At 47.4% G+C, this 20226-nt stretch overlaps 1 protein-coding gene across 1 annotated transcript in view; it reads left to right on the top strand.

The window, feature by feature from the left end:
* The window catches only part of DDB1 (damage specific DNA binding protein 1), a 1539839-nt gene that overhangs the window by 751532 nt on the left and 768081 nt on the right, over positions 1-20226 (top strand). Inside the window, exon 16 of the mRNA XM_069623834.1 lies at positions 3717-3924. Coding sequence (XP_069479935.1) covers positions 3717-3924 — 208 coding nt within the window. The remainder of the gene's footprint in view (positions 1-3716; positions 3925-20226) is intronic.

The following is a 20226-nucleotide window of genomic DNA, read 5'->3' as shown; positions in this document are numbered from 1 at the left end:
TAGCTCTCTGCCCTCGAGACAGATACCATGTAATGTTTGTGATAATATGCTGGCAGTAGAGGTTGAATATGGAACAAAGGTTGATAAGGGGAAGTTCCTTTTGATAAATATATATAATCCCCCGCATGCGGGAACTAGTGAACCTATTCAAGAAGCCCTTCATGAATTACTGGCCTCTTGGTCGGTTCTACCTGGTAATCGAGCAGTTATTGTTGTGGGTGATTTTAATTGTCGTATTCCTGCTGAGACAGGGAAATATCCTCAAAACCCCAAGTTAAGAGAGAAACATCTCCTAACTCATACTAAAACTGACATTGAGGGGCCACGTTGGCGTCGGCTGCTTGACGAATGGGATCTGGAAATGCTGAACTGCTATACGAATAGTGACTACCCGGGGAAACATACTTGGTCCAATGGGCTATATAGTAGTACCCTTGATTACATCTTCATGTGCCCTAAAATGCTCCTCTTAGTGGAAGATACGTCTGTATCACTAAATAAATGGAGCTATCATTCAGCTCTCCGCTGTATACTAAACATCCAACAGAGAGCTTTCGACAAGTGCAATATGGGCACAGTCTATGCGAATAAATCAGGCTCCAACATTAGGTGGTCGGCTAAGAACATTAATCAGGCAGCACTGGCACTCGAGATGGATAAATGGCCAAACTGACCCGATTTCCATTCCATGTCTATTGAATTAATAGAAAATTGGATAAAAGCCTTCTCTCATACACATGCTTTGGTTCCGACCACTAGCATGTTTAGACCGGAGGGTGGGCTTCGCTCTTATAATAATATTAGAGATGCCAAAAGGGACTGAGACGGGAACTGCGTATGAGTAAGAAAAAGTTAGGACCATCTGATGTATTACGAGTGGCTGCGAGGAAAATTAAAAATAAATATAGATCTATTATTAAAAATATAAAATCTGTCGTAAATACCTGGGCTCACCAGAGATTAGTGCAGACGATTTGTTCTAAAACACTCGTAGTATCTGGTCACTTCTGGGGGATGCTAGGGAGTCATCGAAGGGCTAAATGGTTAATCCAATTAAAGCTGAGGAATGGGTTAAGTTTCTACTAGCCCGTAATACAATACTACAGAGAGACGAATTGGGCCCTCAGATAACCTTGGCTCCCTATCTGGCCTTTGATATCTCATACGCGGCCATAATTACCAAGATAAAGACGCTTAAACCGTCCAGAGCTCCAGGACCTAACGGTCTAGCCAATATAGTTATGAGAAAGCAGCCCGAGTTTTGGGCGAGCGTATTGGCAATACTGTTTAAGAAGATGATACAGGGGCTAATACCGAGCTCATGGCAAACCGCAGTATTGATACCTGTTTTTAAAAAGGGTAATCGCCTAGATCCCACTAATTATCGGCTCCTCTCCATGTTGGACACAACGGGTAAATTGTTTGCTTCATTACTGCTTGTGGAATTACAATCATGGGTAGAAAGGGCCAATATTCTGTCCATCTTCCAGTGTGGATTTAGGAAGGGTTATTCAACGAGTCACAATTTAATGGTCATGAACCTGTTGAGAACTAAAGCACGCAATAAAGGTGCACCACCTTTATACGCTTTATATATTGATTTTAAAGCAGCTTTCGATACCATCCCTAGAGAACGTTTGTGGGCTAAACTTAACGGTCTTGGTTGTCCAGCAGGCATCCTGTATTACCTTAGATTGCTGCACTATAATACGTCAGTTAGACTGAAATTAGATCAAGAGGGACACCTGACTGATAAAGTGCTGCAGAACAGGGGGGTGAAACAGGGCTGTGTGACGGCCCCTTTGGTATATAATCTGTATGTCCATGACATACCATTGGCCATAACGGCCGTCTCAAATTGCCCACCTAAGATTGGGGAGTTGGTATGCACTGTCCTGGCTTACGCAGATGACTTGGTCATTTTTGATCACACAATCAGTGGCCTACGCAGATCGGCCACCGCTTTGTGGGATTATGCGAATCATAATGGCCTTACTATCAATCTTGATAAGACTAAGGTATTGCGATTTACCAATAAAAGAGTGTCACGCGTAAATCTTATGGTGGGTAAGAACATAATCCCTTACGCCCCACAATATCGGTATATGGGTATTGATTTCGAGCCTAGCGGCGACTATAGTATATGCAAACATTCTCGGAAGACGCGAGCAGCGCAGGTTACATCGCTGGTTGCGAACTTCACTAACAAGCAAGGAGGTTTTACGTTATGGGGCACTCGCCAACTCTATGTGCAGGTTTTTACACCCATGGTGACCTACGGACTAGAGGCCCTGTTCGACCTAGATCTTAGCTGGCTACAAGTAATAGAAGGGAAATTCTGGCGGCGGGTCTTGGGCCTTGCCCCAGGAATTCCAATGGCCATTATATTCCTAGAGCTGGGAATACCTTCATTGAAAGCTATAGTGATGAAAGAGACTGGGGCTTTTTATTAAAATGCGTAGTGGTACAACAAATCCAGTATTGATTGCTGTGGATAAGGAAATATGTAAAAAACAAAATTCCCTCTCACCCGCTGCTTTAATGTTAAGATATCTTGCTGATATAGGATGGACGTATCGCAAAGGGGACTATACCAGGCAAGTTCAGAGAGCCCTTGAAAAGCGAATAGATATGTGGGACTGGTTGGAGAATTTTGCCCACCTCAGTGCATTGAAAAGTTATGAATTTGTGAAATTCAGGTTGTACACGTATATGAGACCGCAAGACTACCTTAACTTATGCCCTTGCAAAAGACTGCAACGCTTTGTACTCCTATTAAGACTGGACCAACTCCCGACCCTATGGGTCACGGGCCGGAGAGATCAATTGCTGTCGGCACTAAGGATTTGCAGATTGTGTAAAATCAATAATGTTCTAGAGACAGCACAACATGTTCTGACACAATGTAGTAGTATGACAGACATAATACATCAACATATGGGAAAGTATACTCATGACTCTGCAGCAACCTCTAAGGCATTATTTTGGCATCACTGCCTAAATTCCGAAAATATCCATATTCTAACTGTTTTATACAACATCTGGTTGGTCATAGAGGGAAAATTGGGCATTAAGATCTGAATAGGTGGCCTTATCTACACTCAGGAGTAGTGATGGGATACACCTTTACGAGAACCCTTTTTGGGCTATGCGTTACTCTGTAATTGTGAATTCTAACTCCTAATTGTTTCTTCCTAATATTGTCAGTATTTCGTATCCTGGTGAGTTCTGATGTGATATTTACAGGGCTTGATTTAGGTTGATTTAGGTTGTTTTAGGTCTTAGTATGTATGATTGTGTCCAGGCTAGATTTATTTATTTATTATTAGTATTGCCATTTTATCTAATTGTGTAATCTTAATCTCATTATTATATTTTTGTTGCCATGTATGTGTAAAGTTTATTAACCAAACTGTAACACATTAAATAAATTATTACAATTATTACAATATGGGGGAGGTACGGGGGTCTCCACCTGTGTGTGTATATATATATATATATATGTGTGTATATATATATATGGTGTAAAGGGGTTTTAAATAAAAGTCAGCATTTTCGGGCGTCGCAATAATCGCATAGATCCCTTTGATTTGCTGTGAAAGTAATATGGCGTAGTTCTAGCTGGATAAGGTTTCACATTTATGCGAGTGTCTTGGTTTTCAAGAATAGTCTCATTCTGGATTTAAGTCCCTAACTTTAATTTCTCCTGTATTCAGGTCTTCTGAGTGACCGGAAAAAAGTGACCCTTGGTACGCAACCCACAGTGCTCCGAACCTTCCGTTCTCTGTCCACCACAAATGTCTTTGCCTGCTCCGATCGTCCCACTGTCATCTACAGCAGCAACCACAAGCTAGTTTTTTCCAATGTCAACCTGAAGGAAGTTAACTACATGTGTCCTTTGAACTCAGATGGGTACCCTGATAGGTAAGTTTTGTCCACTGCAGGTTCTCTTTATCTTCAACCATTCTCCCAAAGGCACTCTGAACCTCCTATGAATCTTCAACCAGGCTGCAATGGAATGAAACTAATGCTTTACGTGTCTAGTACCTTCCCTTTGCCACGTGGTTTGAACATTTTTCCTTGTAGGCAAACTTTAACTATGGCATTTTACGGGAAAGCAGCATGCCAAAGAAAACCTAATCTACACGGCTGTTTTGTGGACTTTGCCACAGTTTTTGATAAAGATGATCTATGTGATTGCATAATGCACTGGTAAATTAAAAAAGCTGCTGCTGCACCTTTTGTATTACCCTCTTTGCCACCAACCATCTAGACCCCCTTGCCCTTTAATCCACTGAAAGGGGCTAAAAGGGGCTAAAGGGGCTAAACAGGAAAGCTACTGCTGGAGTTTTCAGTGTGCTACAGTGGGAATAGTCACTTAGTATGTATAAATCGGCAGAAGCTGTGCGGGGAATTTTCTCTCTGGGGGATAGCTAGTGCTTTACTCAATCCCTTAGTAGCCCTGCAAGCACGTTCATTGGTTATGATCCATCCGTCCTAACTGGAGAGTGCTGAGGTAGGCGGGGAATAAAACAAGGCTATATAGTGGCCCTCTTTTTACTCAATTTGCATCAGTCAAATCTCCCTGTTCAACTGGAATCTGAACAAATATTGCCATCCGTTCCCGACACCTCCCCCAAATAAACTGGAGAGCACACAGATGTAAGCTGAGAAGCAAGGTTTCCTCTTTAGTCTGAAGAGCTGTCCCTGTTTTTAGGTAACATTAGTACTCTTTCTGTTTTCCACATGTCTGTTGGATAGGTATTTGAGATCAAGAAAGGGGACTTTTTGGCAAGCAATTGGAAAGTACACACCAAGAACAGGGACCAACATCCGAAAATTGACTGCTTGCTAACAATGATTTAATACCACTCCATTGTCATGCTCTGACTTCAATGCAAGACAATTTGTATTAGTTTAAAAGGACCAGATAGCATCACTCTGACTTTCTGAATACCTGCGTGCATGATGAAAAGTTCCTTAAATGTCCACTAAATGTGTGCGAGTAGCATGTTGCTATTATGCAGTACATAAATATTGTGAAAACTACATGGAACGCACGTCAGTTTTGACTAGTTATATGCTAAATGTATCACCCGCATTTGGTGATAGTTTGAGATTGTTGGGCATACGGGACCTTTTGTTACTTGCTCGAACTTACATGGGTGTATATTAGCTGTTTTTTTTTTAATTATTTCGAATGAGATTGCTGACACTCAAATGGATAAAATGTAGTTGTTTGCGTGATGTGGGTATTGTATCGCATGAACATATTATCTGCTTGCAAAATGCTTTCTGGGTAGAAGCAGCTTTTTATTCACCCAATCTTTATTCAGTGTAGGTTCTATTCACCTAAAGCAGCTTTTGAATCCTTGTATAAGTACCAGTTAAAAAAATTTCTATTGTCTGGAGTGGAAATAATTGCTGGTTACGGAATGCTACCTTTATGGATAATTAAATTAGCATAAATTCACAATGCAAATGCACTTCACCCAACGTTGGTACTCTGCTGTATTGATTGAAGATACTAAATCCGGTTTCTCCTCCACTGGAAAGCAAATTGGGGAATTTTGATAATTTACCTATGTACCGTATTTTGTACTAAGTTTTAAAACTGGGTAACTATAAATGTATCGGGAAATGAGCATATTCTTTTTTTTTTTAATATGGTCACTTTTCTATTGCATTCAAAGGTTGTTATATGGCAGATATGGCAGACTGCAATGGCCAAGACAAGTCTGTGAATAAGCTTCCTATTACAGGTTAGATGTAACATCACTACTGACCTGTAATTGGAAAAAGCCATTACTACTGTAACTTAAATCAGTCATTAGAGTTGACTTGTGAGGTTACAATGCCTGCTGCTTGAACTAGCCTTAGAGCACCTATGCACTTAAGTACGAAATAGTTTCCGTCAACCTAATATACTTCCTATCATGATTTTAAACATTGCATTGAAAAAGTCTTCCTATTTAACCGAGAAATGTATTAGCAGCTAAAAGCTGTTGCCATGGGATCAAAACCCTCCTTCTGTGGCCAACTTATTTATGGCCTATTTTTGGAGGAATGCTATGCTTCTGACAATTGTTCAGATATCATTAGCAAACATTCATTTTTATTTATTAACTATGATTTTCAATGGAAACAAAGAATTATTAAAATTCATAAACATTTGTGTGAGATCTGTTCTAGATTTTGAAACGGATAAAATAATGAAGCAAAAACCACAAGCAATGAAGTAGAAATACAGCAGCAACATGCCAACAACTGTAAATCAGTCACCATATACTGGGAACTGAAAAGGATTGGGGGAGGGGTGAGAAGAAAAAAAATAAAGGGGAATGGACATTAAAAATACAATTCATTACAAGCTTCCCAAATATCAGAATATTTATCTAACATTTTCTTAATCTGAAAATAAATGTTCTGCGTGCTACAGAGAACTGACAAATCATGTAACCAGCCATCAACAGAAAGCTTGATCACGTTTCCGAAATTCTAAAACATGTTTTTTTGGCCAATTAGAGGGTTCTATAAGCCCAAAAAAGTAAGCCAACGGGCAGCTAAATGCCAGCTGGGAATAGACCGAACACAACATGGAAGTACAAGGTAGAGACGGGCCCAACACAAGATCAATACGCTGAAGGACTGCACTCCAAAAAACAGAACTTTCTAACGCAGCCAAAACCCATGCAGAATGGTGCCCACCTGCCTCTTGCAGTTCCGACAAGTGTCATCTTGGCTAAGATTGCAGTGCTTAATCTTCCAAGGGGACCAGTAAATACAATGAGAGATCCTCTGCTAGGTATACCTCAAGCCCAAATCAACCTTAAACCTGTAAGGGCCCACACGTATATGACCCCCCTCACAGCGGCGTCACTAGAAATCAGAAATTAGGGGGGGTAAACTGGGTGGGCAAAAATACAACATGGTGGGGCGGGTGGTGGAACACCAAATAAGGGTCAACAGGACAAACTAGTTTACGTATACCCATATTTTACCGATATGGTTAATATGGTCATTTAGCATGTTCAGAGTAGGTTTAATGCAGTAAAGCTTTTGCATCTAGTTAATATACATCCTAAAAAGTTAACTCATGTTCGATAGTTGTAAAAATGCGCTTGCGGTCACCAAGAGACTGCATTATTTTACTTCGAGCAGACATCACTCCTGGCACAGCTTCAAAAAATGTGTAGTTCGAGGTGGTATTTAGCAGAAGAGATATCACTTCTGGCTCAGCTTTAAATAATAGCTTTTCAAAAATAGTCCATTTAACAGAAGTGATATCCCTCATACCTAAGTCTCAAATGATAGTCAAGGATAGTCGAGAAATAGTCAAATCATCTGTGATACCTTGGGCATCACGGACCAGGCACTGGAGTCGTTGACTTCTTTCCTCTGAAATTGTCCCCAAGTCCAACTGGGCCCTTTTCTCTCCTCTACCTCACTTTCCACTTGCAGCGTCCGTCATGGCTCTCATCTTGCCGTGGCTTTTCAACATTTAGCTTGCTGCTCTTGCCCGCTTGATCGCCGCCTTCTCTCCGCGTTTCCAGTGTTATGCTGACGACACACACCTCTCCTTTAAGCTAACCTCTCCTTCCTCCTCTCTTCCCTCTCTCATTCCCGACTGTGTGACTGCTATTCAGGCATGGTATTCTAATAACAATCTGTCTTAACGCCAGTAATACTGAGATCTTTCTCATTGGGACTCCTAACCCCTTCTTTCTTCCTACAGTCTGGCTGCCCTCCTTGGGCCCCCCTCTCCTCACTCTGTTGTGAGACTAAAAATCTGAGTGTCGTCTTCGACTCACCTCTCCCTCTCCTTCTCAACTCATATCGCTGAACTTGCCAAGAACACCCACTTTCAGCTTCACCTCCTCAGAGGCATTCTCCCTTTCCTCCCCTTAGCCCAGAAACTCAATGTCTCCAGGGCTCTGGTTCTCTCCGGGCTGGACTTCTGCAACAGCCTCTTACTTAATCTGCCTCTTTCCTCTTAACGCCCTCTGCAACCAATCCAGAATAGGTCTGCAAGACTTATCCTTGACCTCAAGCCGAGGGACCGCATCTCTCGGCCCTAAAATCTCTCCACTGGCTCCTGGTGGTTGTACGGATTAAATTCAAGACCCTAAGCATCATCCTCAAGGCTTTCTGGAGCCAGGGGCCTCGCTACATCCAACTTTCTCTCCATAAATACATTCCTGCTTGTGTCCTTCGGTCCTCTAGCTCCAACTCTCTACATCTCAGACGTTTCTCCAAGCAGAGATTTTGTTGGGTTGGGGGGGGGGGGGGGTGGGGGAGGTTGGATCTTTCTTCTGCTGGAGCCTCCCTCTGGAACGGCTTCCCTGCCCCTCCTCCCCTATCTTGAGCCGGTTCTTCTCAAGTTCCAGATGCTTATCAAGACCTTCCTTTTCTCCTCCCCATTCCCTATCCCCCTCCCCTGCTAGTCTCCTGCCGCTGCGACTGGTTGCCTGTTAGCTTATGAGTCTTACTCGGTTCAGGCTCTCCTTTGACCAGTCTTCCCCTGCACCCCTTCTTACCAGAACTTGCCTTCGGGCACCCTTCCCTGACTAGCCTATTGAGGCTGGTCCACCCCCTACCTCGCACTAGCTGCCCCTACCCCTGTTTCCCCTTGAACATCCCCTCCCGGGATCTCCTCAGCACTTACACAGCCCCGGGGCCCCCTCCCCCTGGCACTTCTCCCTCCTCACCTTTCCCCTATCCCATCCCTTTGTCCTGTTCTGCCCCCTTCCCTTGCACTTCTTGATACTGCACTTGCACGATCCGAATGTCACAAGGCCTAGTAGGACCATTATTGTTTGCTCCCCTGTCCCCCCGCCTCCTTGTCTTATGGCACCTGGAAACACTTTTTGTTGTATAGGTGCCATACAAATGTTCAATAAAAAAAAATACACTTATGCTTACTTTATCAAAGATGCCCAATACAAAATATCATGACACAGAAAGAAATGGCTCGATTTGGTGCATTCAAATGCCAGTTTAGCTACATAATAACACTTAACATGCTTGCCCAGTAAAAGCTGCGGTGTGCAGATTACAAGATGGCCGCGATCCTCTAAGCATCGCCACCGCCGAGCTCCCGATCCTGGAGGCCCCATAGCCCTCACTTATGCAGTAAAAGCCCTCCCCAGGCGACGAAGGAGGCATCAGCATGCGGGGCACAGCGAGGCCCCGTGGGGACCCTCTCGCGACTTTGCATTGAGCCGATCAGGACCTTCCTGGGGAGCACCAGCAGAGCTGTGGCGGCATTGAAGCAGGCGCAGCAAAATCAGGAGAGGAGCAGTGGTGATTGCCCGACCCCACTCGGATCACAGACAAGCCCCACTCCTGCAGGGCTCCAGTAGCAGTATCACGCTCTTCTGCCACCTGGGAGGGCGGGCGGAACCCGCCGCCTGCCACTTCGGGTCTGCAACATAAGGTGGGACCTGCAGGGAGTGCGGGCCGACACCGGCGGGATGTGCTGTGGCGGACCTTGAGCGGACCAGGTGAGATCCCGGGAGGAGTGTACTACAGCAACCCGCACTCTGGCTTGACAGGAAGCTCTGGCCGTGTGAGGCTTCTGCACCATCTCCGGTTGAGGACAAAGACGCGGGCCGGGGCCATGCAGCATCAGACATACCGATGCAGTCAACCCTGGCAGTCGGGTCGCACCTGGGGAACACCTGACCGGAGGGGCTATCGGTCCCGGACCGCTCCCCCAGCCTCCATACCCCGAATGGCCTCGGTGGGGTGAGGAGGCAGAAGGAACATAGGCAGTACGTGCTGCGCTCCCCTCTCTATAGCGGGCCCTCCCGCTCCTCCGCTGGAAGTCATTTAGCAAGCTTACTGCATCACGAGGCCCATGAAGGCCGCTGCATCACGGTTATAACGCACGCAGAGCCCACTTCACCACAACCTGCACCCTCCAACAAACATATCCTGCGGCCTTGCGCGCAGGAACACGGAACCTGGAGCCAGCAGCAAGGGCCCATTAAACAAATTAGTGAAACAGACCGGCCCGCAGTTTGACCCATATGGACCCAGCCCATCCAGTCCGGATCTCTCTTTGGCACTCAAGACACACAACAGTAGAACGGGGGCACCACGCCTGGGCCATCGGTTTCAAGGACAGCTGCGTACTCCCAAGTTCCCGAGTTCAGACCTGCCCAAGGAGGGGGGCCCCCTCAGAACTCGCGCCTCCACGCCCAGGTGGGAGTGGAGGGGTACCTGTGAGTCCTTCTGCACAACCAACTTGTTGCGACTGGGCATCCTCTCCCTCCCACCCCGAATCCAACCTGCTTGGGTAGTATGGTGGCCCAACCCGGAGAGACACTAAACCCCCCCACCACTCCCCCAATAAGAAGGCTGGACAGTGACATTTAGAGATCCAACAAGAACAATCTGTGCTGCCCCACCGGCTGCCCATTAGGCTAAGCAGTCCACTAAACAGAAGCATGTCGAAAAACGAGATCAAGGACTTGCATCCACATCAAAGACCTCCCAGGAAAGCGCAGGAAGGCACACTGGCCAAAATATGGGCCCAGGAACAGGAGGCGGCTCAGGAGACCCGACCAAGCGATTGGCATACTGAGGAGTCTTCAGCAGATCGAGGCGCTAGTGAACAACCAGTCACAAAGGCCACATTGAATCAAGAGGGACATCAACAAGATAGAGGAAAGAGTCGACACAAACGAGAGGGCAATCCAGGACCTAGCCGAGGATGCAAGGAAGACAGATTCCCTACTGGACACACTGGTCACAGCTAACTACAATTTGGAGCTCCAGGTGGAGGACTTGGAGAACAGGTCCAGGCGGTCGAATATTCGAATCAAGGACCTCCCGGAGGCCCCACAAGACCAAGAACTTTGACAGGCGATGAAGAGAATCTTCGCCGACCTCCCGGACGATGCTGCCCCAGTGGGCTTAGTGTTCGACAGAATCCACAGAGTGGGCCCGAGACAGTCAGACCCAGGCGCCAGACCTAGAGATGTCTTGGCGGCAATGCACAGTTACAACCTAAAAGAGCACATGCTGGCGAAGGCTAGGAGGGCCGGGCGGATCACGTACAATGGGGCGGAGATAACGCTGTACCAGGACTTAGCTCAAGCTACCCTAGCTAAAAGGAGAAGGATGGGCCCGGTGCTGGTGCACTGGAGAGCCAAAGGGATATGATATAGATGGACACCTCTGTTTGGATTGACCTTTGACTGGAACGGGAAGCCTCTGAAAATCACCTCTTGCTAGCAGGGGATCGCCCTCCTGGGTCTGGAAGAGGACTCCCCTCCTCCCCCGGCCATCCAATACTCCACACATCGGGCCGACCGCAAGCCATGGGCATGGTCCATGGTCCGTCCCAAAAAATTGAAGAGGGGAAAAGCCCAGTCACGTTTGCGTGACCCATCACCAAGGAAGGAACAGGAGACGCAGGCATGACAGCAGGTGCATGCTTCATCATCGCATAGATTGGGGTCCGCTGGATCTGCACAGTAATGCCTGGGGAGGGCATACAAGAAGAGATGAAGGCATGAGGTTACACTCAGTGGCGGGTTGGGGAGGGGGCCTCGGGGCGGAGCGAGAGGGTGCTCCCTCTTGGAATGGGATGGGGATATCCTGCGTTGGACTCAATGGGGGGCAGGTTGTGGAATGACTCTCGAGGTTTGGATTCGAGGGGGGGCCACTGGCAAGTTTCTGGCGCAAAGGGGGGACAGGTTTGAGGGAGACCAAATTGCAGAAGAGGGCAATCGGGTGCGGAGGGTGTGGGGGAGGAGGAGTATCAGGATGGGGTACCTGAACCCAACATCTGAGAGATTCAGGGAAAAGCGAAATTCTCTGATCCAACATCCCAACTAGATGTACAATGAGAATTCTCTCCCTCAATATTAATGGGTTTAATTCCCCCAGATAAGCGGAAAAAAATAGAGCGCTATATCAGACCTGAGCACCCTGGATTTTGTAACGCTGCAAGAGACCCACATACATTCACGGCACAGAGCAAGAGTCAACATATGGGGCTATTCTAGAATGATACAAGCGACACAATCCAGCAAGAAGGCAGGGGTCCTAATAGCGCTGAAGGACGGGCTAGATTTGCGGGTCACTGGGAAGGACGCGGATGAGCAGGGAAGGTATCTAGCAGTGTCTCTGGAGGGGATAGGGTAGGCGTTTACGGTAGCGACTCTTTATGATCCGAATACAGTACAAGACCCCTTTATTCAATCCACACTAGACAAATTCAAGGGGTTTGCCAGTTTACTGATTATACCTGGCGGCAATTTCAATATCGCTTGGGCCCCGACTAAGGACAGGAGCTCCGGGGTGGTGTCTCCACATAGTGGCCCATCACACAAACTGCCCTGGTGGACGCATGGAGGGGGATACACAGGGACACGGAGGGATACACGTTTTACTCGCATGCCACAACCCTACTGGGAGAGGCGAGCGATATCACTATTGGCACTACAATATTATCTGACCATGCCCCAATAACCCTAAATATTAAGGGGAATATGAGGCCCTCAGGATTGTGGAAATGGTGCTACCGGACGCCTCTCTTCAAAGACCAACTCCTCACCCAGGAGGTTGAGGAAGAAATAGAACCCTTCTTTTTGACCAACAAAGCAGGGCACACATCACTTCAGGTAAGATGGGATGCCTTTAAGGCCACCTTGAGGGGCACTCTTATCGCAATCAAGGCAAGAAGGTACCCAGAAATAAGATTAGAGGCGGCTAGATTGGAGGAGGAGCTTAAAGGGATATTGGCCAAAATGGGCATTAATCAGACCACAGCCACCAAAAGAGCATACAGAGCTGTCTGAGGTCAGCTAGCCTTAATCCAGACAAGAAAAGCGGAACGCAATCTCCTACAGTTTAGGCAAAAATACTACATCAAAGCCTATAAGGCAGATTGCTTGCTGGCGCAAATGCTCAGAAAGGAACAGAAAGATGAAACAATAGTGGGAATTACAGTTGGCGAGGGGGGAGTAAGGGCTAACAATGATGACATCAAAAGAGAATTCACCAGATTGTATTCTTCCCTATACGCTTCTGACAACCCATCACATACGACCCAGCTAGAATACTTAAATAGAGTCCATGTAACCTGCCTATCAGAAGAGAAGGAATCACTAGAATGGGACATCAGAGGATGAAGTGAGGGCTGCAATTAAGTCATTACCTACCCTTAAATCTCCAGGGTTTTTAGCTGAATTTTATAAAACCCACAATGAAGTGTTAATACCGACCTTAACCGCCCTTTTTAACCAAATAGGCAGGGAACAGTCTCGTCACGCGATCAATGGAGGAGGCGAAAGTAGTCCTCATCCACAAAAAGGGGGAAGACCCTTTAGAATACTCCTCCTACCGTCCCATAGCATTTATTAATGTGGCCTCCAAGATTCATGCGAAGATATTAGCAACCAGGTTAGATCATATAATCCCCAAATTGGTGCACTCGGACCAATCAGGATTTGTGAAGGGTCGGCAGATGGGCGACAATGTCAGAAGACTGGCCCATCTGATAGAGAAGGTCAATAAAAGACAAATCCCCGCCAGCCTCATGGCGGTCGACGCCGAGAAGGCATTTGACCAGGTGGAGTGGGGATTCTTATTCGCAACTATGCAAAAAATGCGATTTGGTACCAAATTTCTGGACAGAGTCAAGGCTAATTATAGAAATCCAACTCTCCGGCTAGCGGTAACCGGACACCTGACGGAACCAGTGGCCGTCAAGAGGGGGACCAAACGGGGATGCCTGCTATCCCCAATACTATACGCGCTACACCTCGAGCCCTTTCTGGAGGCGGTAAAATGCAATCAGAACATAAAGGGGGTCCCATTCGCCGGGGCTGCTCATAAAATAGCATCGTTCCCGGACGACATGATATTGTGCCTGACGCAGCCAGATATATTGCCCTGCCAGCGGTAGAGAGGGAGCTCCTGCAATTTGGAGCTGTAGCAGGCCTTAAAATGAATGCCTCCAAAACAGAAATCCTCAACCTCACCATTCCGAAGGAACCTGCTGAGGCCTTAAAGGCAACTTTCCCATACAGATGGGTCGGGAATGTATTCACCTACCTGGGCATAAAGCTGGCTAAATCGATTGAACAATTGCATCAGGCCAACTACCTACCCTTGCTCGAGAAAATTAAGTCCAAATTAGTGGACTGGGTGGGGGCTTTAAGCTATTTCATGGTTGGGGGCGCATCAACACACTAAAAATGGTTGTGCTCCCACAAGTGCTGTACTGTTTTGCAGCTCTACCACCAGCCTTCTTCAGGGCATTGAACAGAATAACCAGCAGATCTGTGTGGGTCAATAAACACCTGAGGATGGCGGCTAGGTTGATGAGAACCCCTACTGACCAGGGAGGCATGGGGAGCCCTGACTTTAGGGCATACTATATGGCAGCCCAACACAGTGATTTGGGACTGGCAAAAAGACGACTGGGGGAAGGTGTGGAGGTCAATGGACAGGGCGGTTCTGGGGGAAGATCTAGAATTTGTTCTATGGAAGCCGAAACAGGACAGGCCCAATCGTATGCACAGTAATGCCCTATTGGACCTTGTGGGATTAAGGAGTGCGGGCGGCCCACCTTACAACCTTCCCTTCGCCCTACACACCCCTGTTCGGAAATCCACAATTCACTCCGGGGTACAATACAGCAGCTTTCGATACTTGGCACCAGGGGGGCAGCAGGATGCTAAGGGATATGTTCAGCAATGGGAAGATGAAACAATTCGAGCAATGTAAGTCAGACTTTGCAGTAGGCGAAAGGGAAAGGTATTGCGGCACTGGCTGCACCATCCTTTCATGCTACAAGTGGCAAGTCAGTTGACCCCGTTTGAAAGGTATCCCAGCAGGGAATCTGGGGACAGGCACCTGATCACAGCAATTTATAAAAATTTGAAGACAGGAGAGCAACCCCCAGTGAGGTCATACATGAGGAGGTGGGAAGCAGCCTCGGGAGGGATGGTGGGGGATAAAGAGTGGACTGGGCTGTAGTCACAGATTCCCAAGTTAACAAGTTCTCTACAGATAAGGTAGATTGAGGCTCCATAGAATGTATCCAGGGGTATCGCCCCTCTGCTGGAGGGACTGTGGGGAGGAGGGCACCTGGGTGCACATATGGTGCACCTGCCCGAAGATTGCGAAATATTGGGAGGAAGTCCTGGAAGCGGCTAATCAGGTTCTAGGCATGGAGCTTAGGTGATGCAAGTCACTTGCACTCATAGGTCTGAGGGGACCACTTGAAGCAATCAAGACCAAAGCGGGGCAAAAGCTGTACATGATGATGATGGCAGCGGCCCTGGTACTGGCCGCAAATGGAAGGCAAGGGACCCTCCTCAGGACCATGAATGGGTCGCAAAACTGTGGGGCTTGTTAGCAATGGAGTTGCTCACGTATTCCATCCAGGGGGATCATGCCAAATTCTCCACAGACTGGGCTTCCCTAATTCGGTATTTGATGGACGGACCAAGAGTGGTATGGTGCCCCCGTTCTATGCAGCTCTTGGGGATAGTAGAGCGCCCTGGAGAGGGCGAACTAGGAGGGACCTAAGGGCATGTGGCCCTCACGCTTACTTACCCATTGAACACTGCCCACAATGCAAAGGTTATGTCCATTCTTGGGTCACTCTCAAACCAGGGGGAGGGGTGGGGACGTCTTTCATGTTTGAAATTGTTAATGTTTAAAAATGACAATAAAAACATACATTAAAAAAAATCCCATGCCTGCCCGCTAGTTCCCCCATTGCCTCACACACACAATGTGATTGTGTGCATGTTTAGTGTTGGTGGGCCCGAGGTGTAGGCATGGTATTTTTTACTAGGCCTTTATAATAAGTGGGCGGTAAAAAATAAAAATAAAAACATGCCTGCCCCCATGGGCATCTCCAGCGCCTAGCATGCACACATAATCACATTGTTTGTGTGCAAGGCGCTGCGGGACCTGATTTTGGCTGATGCACAACCCCCGCCCTGCCAAAATAAACTGCATGTCCCAGACAAACGCAAACGAAGCATGCAGTTGGTCATTCACACGCACACCCCTCATACACTCGCTCATTACACACAACACAAGCATACACATACACCTATACAAAGTAACATACCTTCGAATGGATTGTGTCCTCCCACGTATTCCTCATCTTGTGCTAAATCATTATCTCCAGCTTTGTTGCTTCGGAAAAAAAATTCTCGGCAGAGGACGCTGTGCTCGAGGTCGTGGCGTTGATTGTCCCTCGACGTACTCCATACTGTCGACGTCACAGATGGTATAAATACCTCGAGCCGCGCCCGTTGCTTCAGTTCCGTTTTTCCGATTGCTTCGCTATCGAGAACGTCGCGCTTCTATTTTCTGTGAAGAAAATGTCATCTTCGACACCCAGGACTGGGTTTAAAAAGTGTGCAGATTGTGGATCTAAGATGTCGATCACCGATCCCCACCGGATTTGTCTCTGGTGTCTCGGTTCCAGTCACCGAACCGACGACTGCGGGTCATGCCAATCGATGACCGAAAAAGCTCTTCGTGAGAGGAGAGGTAAACTGTCGGTGGGGAGGGAGGCTTCAAAAAAGGTTTTGTCTAAAAGACATAAGAAAACGTCCGATTCTAAGGAATCGGATCGACATAGGCACTCGAAGAGATCTCGATCTAGGAGTAGATCGAGACACTCTTCGTCGTCATCGAAGAAAATGAAGAGGAGACATAGATCTCCCCCATCATCATCTTCTTCAGAGTCGACCGAAGAAATTTGTTGTCCGACTAAATCGGATTCTCCCAGTAAGTGGGAAGAATTCTGCAAAAAGATGGAGATTTTCGAGAATGCAGCCCGACCCCCTCGAAAGACTCTCGAAAAAGCCATACCACTAAAAGTCGCTCCATTGGACGACAAAGGGAAGTCCAAGGCTACCATGGCTAAAACCAGTAGCGTCGAGGAATCCAAAAAACCTTGAGTCGACGTAAAACCATCGAAGACTCTTCGAAAGTCGAGCACATCTCCAGTGCCGTATAAGAAACACAAGTCGTCGAAGACTTCCACAATTTCGTCGACGCCCTCGACGTCGATAATTTCGACGCCAAGGCCAGATGCGTCATCGACGCCATTATCAAAGTCATCTTCGAAAACTTCGAAGACAACCTCAAACTTCGAGAGATTTACAATTTTCTTCGAAGCAGATGGAAGAGGAAGAGAGGAGATTCACTCCTTTACCCAGATCAGATTTTTTCAAATCTGTCGGCAATCTATGAAAAGTCTGCTTCAGAAGAAGACAATGTTTCTCCTTTGGGAGTTACTTATGGTACAAAACAAGTTTCTGAAGAACTCATTGACCAGGAATCTAGAATGAGAGACCGGAGTGATACTCTACATTCTGCCAGTGGAGTTGACACATCCCCAGAATCAGAGTTCGCCAAACCTGATCCTGCAGAACATGCAGATGCTGGGCACAGGGGTCTTATGACCAGAGTAGTTGAATATATGGGTTGGGGGTAATACTTCACCCATTTTTGAACAAGATGACATGACTGATATAATCGTCAAGGGACCTCAGAAAGATCCTGTTCTCCCTTTTCACAGGGCCCTTCAAAGGACTGTAGAGAAAAACAGGGAGAAACCAGAAACTATTGCTGCTGCAGACAGCACTTTTCCAAGAAAATATAGACCAGCTGGACGTATCCTGAATATTTGAATAAATATCCGACTCCAGAGAGTTTAGTCATTCAGGAAGCATCTACTTCAAAACAAACTGCTTATCCAACTAATCCTCCAGATAGAGAGGATAAAAAAATTGATGCCTGGGCACGTAAAGTTTTCAGGTCAGGCAGTATGGCACTGAAGTCGGCAAATGTCACCTGTACCCTAGCCAGGTTTACCCATACCCTGTGGGACTGTATTTCGGCGGCGGCTGATCATATTCCGGAAGGTGAGGAAAGGGAAGGCTTCCTGAATATAGTCAAAGACGGGAAGGAGGCAATGGGGGGAATGTCTCCAGTCTGGACTGGATACTGCGGATAGCATCAGCAGATCCATGGCTGCAAGCGTTGTGCTACGCAGATTTGCGTGGTTGAGGAAGTCGGGATTTGCACCGGACGTGCAATCTAGACTCCTCAACATGCCCTTTGATGGCTCGAGGCTCTTTGGCAGAAAGGCTGATGAAAGCCTAGAAAAACTTCAGACCTCGAAAGCGGCAGCTAAATCATTTAGCGCCTCTTTGTGCCAGCCTCTAAAACCCTATTCCGGCTCATCTCCCTGGAGGGGTCATTCTTTTCGCTACTACTATTATTTTGGTAGAGGAAGAGGACAGGCTTCTCAAAGGGGCAAAAGAAACTTCCCTCGTGGGGCACGAGGAAGAGGTGCAAAATCAGCCTCAGGAGCGGCATCTGTACCCTCAGTCACTCCTGCAGCCGCCTCCAAATCCCTCTGAGACCTTGTTACACAAAACACCAGTGGGAGGCAGGATCTCTCAGCATCTGAAGGAATGGTGGGGCATTGCCTCAGATGCTTGGGCACTGGAAACAGTAGCCCAAGGTTACTGCCTCCCCGTCCAAAAAAGGCCTCAGAATCATCCACCGGGAGCCAACTCCGTAAACATTCCAGACCCGCTCCTGTTGCAGGAAATTTTAACCCTGCTAGAGAAAGGTGCCATAGAACCGGTACCTGTAGCGGAGAGGAACAGGGGTTGGTACTCCCCATATTTTCTCATCGCAAAAAAGGACGGAGGACTGAGACCCATCTTGGACTTGAGAAACTTGAACAAGTTCCTCAGGAAGGACAAGTTCAAGATGGTGACTCTCTCTCAAATCCCTCAGGCTCTCCAACTCCAAGATTGGTTGGTATCATTGGACCTTCAGGATGCTTACTTTCATGTGCCAATCCATCCAAAGCACAGAAAGTACCCGAGGTTCGCGATTGGCAATTCTCATTATCAGTTTCGAGTTCTGCCATTCTGCCGAGGGGTTTCACCAAACAGTTGGCGGTTGTGGCAGCAAGTCTCAGGAGAGGAGGTATTCACATATATCCCTACCTGGACGACTGGTTGATCAGAGCAAGTTCTCCAGAACAAGCTCAAGAACATCTGTCGATCACCCGCCACTTCCTCCACAAACTGGGCTTCTCCCTCAATTTCAAGAAGTCCCACATGATACCATCCCAGAAACTCCAATTTATCGGAGCAGTCTTGGACACTTCATCGGGAAAAGCCTCGCCTCCTGAAGTGAGAGCTCTCCACATCCAGCAGATGGTAACGAAGTTTCAGAATGCCCAACATCTACCGGCCTTCGATTTTCTCAGGTTGCTCGGCCTCATGGCATCCTGCATTTTCCTAGTACCAGAGGCCAGGTTGAGAATGAGATCCCTTCAATGGGCACTCAGAACTCATACGTCCCAGTTCTCAGGGAATATGTCGGATCTTCTGCAAGTCCCGAGCGCAGTTGCTCAGGATCTTCTATCGTGGGCTTGCAACGACAACATTCTCAGGGGAGAGTCCTTTTGGCAACCATGGCCGGATATAACGGTAGTGACGGACGCCTCACTCACGGGGTGGGGAGCACACACCAACGATCTGACAATCAGCGGTCATTGGTCTCCATCGGAGTCCAAACTACATATCAACCTGTTGGAGCTGAGGGCAATCAGACTAGCACTGAAGGCCTTTCTGCCCTCTGTACAGGGAAAGAATGTCCTGATAATGACGGACAATACAGTGGGCATGTACTATCTCAACAAGAGAGGTGGTGTAGGGTCACTGCCACTGTGCACAGAAGCAATGCAGCTCTGGTTCTGGGCAATACGAGAAGGAATCTGTCGGCAATTCACCTAGCCGGAGAGAAGAACACGGCGGCAGACGCTCTGAGCAGGCAGAGCACGGTCTCTCACGAGTGGGAGCTAGCTCGGGAAGTCCTTCTGGAGATCTTTGCCCTTTGGGGAACCCCTCAAGTGGATCTGTTTGCCACCGCGATCAACCGGAAGTGCGATCAGTACTGCTCAAGGGAATTTCCTCAAAGAGGAGCTCTGGGAGACGCATTCATAGTGGAGTGGAAGTTTCCACTGCTGTACGTGTTTTCCCCACTCCCAAGTAATCAGGAGGTTGAGAAAGTTCAGGAAAACCATGATCCTAATTGCCCCGGATTGGGCCAGGAGAACGTGGTACCCGGACCTTCTAGACATGTCCATCTGCCCTCCAATACGTCTTCCGCAAAGAGAGGATCTTCTCTCGCAAGAGCAAGGTCGGGTTC

This window comes from Ambystoma mexicanum, chromosome 11, assembly GCF_040938575.1.
Source record: "Ambystoma mexicanum isolate Mex_15411 chromosome 11, UKY_AmexF1_1, whole genome shotgun sequence".
Lineage (NCBI taxonomy): Eukaryota > Metazoa > Chordata > Amphibia > Caudata > Ambystomatidae > Ambystoma > Ambystoma mexicanum.
The sequence above is the reverse complement of the archived record's forward strand: the minus strand, read 5'-3'. Positions and strand labels throughout refer to the sequence as shown.